We start from the raw sequence: 3071 nt of genomic DNA, 5'->3' as shown, positions 1-3071 counted from the left end.
TCCCTTTTATTTTACAATAAGATTATCTAATGAATTTGATTTTTCATTTGAAATATAATATAACATGCTTAAGTAACATTGTGGTTTATTTTTCAGGAAATATCATTTAAAGCAAAATGATACAAAAATAGAATATTTTTCTAAAATGCACTATTTTCTGTGTTCCTGTTCGTAGGATTAAGCTGATAAAAACTGAGGTTTAACTGAAATTTTTGTTCGTGGATGGTGGATTTCTCCACTTTAGTTACTTCTGTCAACTTGGTAAAAATGAGTGACTCAAACACTATCAAAGTGATGATTGTATTGACCCAAGCCTCAAATTTTTTTAAGAACATTCAAATGTAAAGTTATTAATTTATCTGGTGTTTTAACCAGTCAATTCTTATTTTTTTGCATCAGTTTGTAATGTACATTGCATTTGTTTGTATCTTTGAAGCTGTCACATGTCTGAATCTTGGCTGTTAGACATTTTGATATTAGCTATTCTATTTGTGGGACATTATTATTGACTATAAGAAAGATTTTTAAAATTTTCTTTCTTTATGTTTCTGCACCCTGATTTGTGCATTGTTCTTCTCCCACAGAACAAGCAAGGAAAGTATGACTATCGCTACCTACTGGTAGATATGGAAGGCTATCCACCTGATTCGGTCATCCTTCAGGACAATAGATTATTCATGTAAACACCTGCAGAGAAAATACTAAGATATCAAACTAAGAAATATGTTTTACCGTGTGACTAAGATGGTTGAAAAGTTTAAACAAAATTTCAGTTTATTCACAGTAATTCTTAGAACAGCATGTTCAGTTTGGTATTTTTTACCACCTCCTTCAAAGTAACATAGGCTAGCCATTGTAATCTTCAGCGATTGTCAACAGAATTGTGAAAAAGGTTTGAGTAATGAGTTAACATGAATTGTATGAGTAACAGGAGATTCAAAGTGATCATTTTTTCTCTTGTCTTTGGACACCAGAGCTAATGAAGACAAAACATTGAATAGATTAGAAAAATAATTTGTCATTTTCTAAAATTACTAAGTAAGGTTGAAAAAGATTATGCAGTAATAAAACTGTTTCTTTCGCTTATTGTGCTTATTTCAGATGGTTATTCTTCAAAAAGTAAAAACAAGAAAAGCAGCATTTGAGAAAATACAGACTTGACAAAAATGTTTTACCTAAACTTTTACACTACCAGAAATCACAAAAATGTTTTCTTAGTGTTACTTTTCTATAAATCAGAAAATTGTTTTCCAAGTATTACTTTTCTATAAATCACAAAAATGTTTTCTTAGTGTTACTTTTTCATAAATCAGAAAAATGTTTTCTTAGTATTACTTTTCTATAAATCAGAAAAATGTTTTCCAAGTATTACCTTTCTATAAATCAGAAAAATGTTTTCCAAGTATTACCTTTCTATAAATCACAAAAATGTTTTCCAAATGTTACCTCTCTATAAATCACAAAAATGTTTTCCAAATGTTAACTCTCTATAAATCACAAAAATATTTTCCAAGTATTACCTTTCTATAAATCACAAAAATGTTTTCCAAATGTTACCTCTCTATAAATCACAAAAATGTTTTCCAAATGTTAACTCTCTATAAATCACAAAAATGTTTTCCAAGTATTACCTTTCTATAAATCACAAAAATGTTTTCCAAGTATTACCTTTCTATAAATCACAAAAATGTTTTCCAAGTATTACCTTTTTATAAATCACAAAAATGTTTTCCAAATGTTACCTCTCTATAAATCACAAAAATGTTTTCCAAATGTTAACTCTCTATAAATCACAAAAATGTTTTCTTAGTGTTACTTCTCTATGAATCACATAAAATGTTTTCCAAGCGTTACTTTTTATAAATCACAAAAAATGCTTTCATTTTAAATGCTACACTTCCAGAAATCACAAGAATGTTTTTGATCAAGTGTTACACTTCCAGAAATCACAAGACTGGTTTTTATTCAAGTGTTACACTTCCAGAAATCACAAGACTGGTTTTTATTCAAGTGTTACACTTCCAGAAATCACAAGAATGTTTTTGATCAAGTGTTACACTTCCAGAAATCACAAGACTAGTTTTTATTCAAGTGTTACACTTCCATAAATCACAAGACTATTTTTGCTCAAGTGTAACACTTCCAGAAATCACAAGACTATTTTTGCTCAAGTGTTACACTTTCAGAAATCACAAGAATGTTTTTGATCAACTGTTACACTTCCAGAAATCACAAGACTGGTTTTCATTCAAGTGTTACACTTCCAGAAATCACAAGAATGTTTTTGCTCAAGTTTTAAACTTCCATAAATCACAAGACTATTTTTGCTCAAGTGTTACACTTACATAAATCACAAGACTGGTTTTTATTCAAGTGTTACACTTCTAGAAATCAGAAGAATGTTTTTACTCAAGTGTTACACTTTCAGAAATCACAAGATTAGTTTTACTCAATTGTTACACTTTCAGAAATCACAAGATTGGTTTTTACTCAACTGTTACACTTTCAGAAATCACAAGATTGGTTTTTACTCAACTGTTACACTTCCAAAAATCACAATATTGGCTTTTACTCAAGTTTTACACTTCCAGAAATCACAAGATTGGTTTTTACTCAAGTGTTACACTTCCAGAATGCTTTTTCCACAATTACTGCTAAATTAGAGACAGATACTTTTGTGCAAAATCCAAACGAAACTCCACTACCACTAGGCTGTTGTTTTATAAAAGTGTTAATCTACTGATTGCACTCCGTACTTATTAGTTCATCCCTAACATGTATTTACAAAATTAATTACATCTCAAATTACAGAGAAAGAGGCATCAATTATAGATAACTATATGTGTATATATATGTACACTAAAATGCTCAAATTATTTTTTCTAAATATTTTTTATGGCACTTTTCATGTATTACAGTGTCATTGAAGTAAGTGTGTGTGTGTGTATATATATATATATATTGTTTTTAACTAAGGTTTGTCAAGCTTCAATGTAGCCAAGCGGATCTGTATTATTTAGTGAAACATTTACCTTGTTCATAAACCAATGTCTTAAAATGGTGGTTAATAA

General features: G+C 29.1%; 1 protein-coding gene across 1 annotated transcript in view; it reads left to right on the top strand.

Annotated features, from left to right (window-relative positions):
* The window catches only part of LOC106462003 (mitochondrial import inner membrane translocase subunit Tim21-like), a 13349-nt gene extending 12263 nt beyond the window's left edge, over positions 1-1086 (top strand). The window contains exon 6 of the mRNA XM_013921870.2: positions 585-1086. Coding sequence (XP_013777324.1) covers positions 585-683 — 99 coding nt within the window. The 3' untranslated portion in view covers positions 684-1086. The remainder of the gene's footprint in view (positions 1-584) is intronic.
* Positions 1087-3071: the final 1985 nt, after the last annotated feature.

The sequence above is a fragment of the Limulus polyphemus genome, unplaced genomic scaffold, assembly GCF_000517525.1.
Source record: "Limulus polyphemus unplaced genomic scaffold, Limulus_polyphemus-2.1.2 Scaffold1073, whole genome shotgun sequence".
NCBI classification, from domain to species: domain Eukaryota; kingdom Metazoa; phylum Arthropoda; class Merostomata; order Xiphosura; family Limulidae; genus Limulus; species Limulus polyphemus.
Note: the sequence above shows the minus strand (reverse complement) of the source record. Positions and strands in the feature narration are given on the sequence as shown.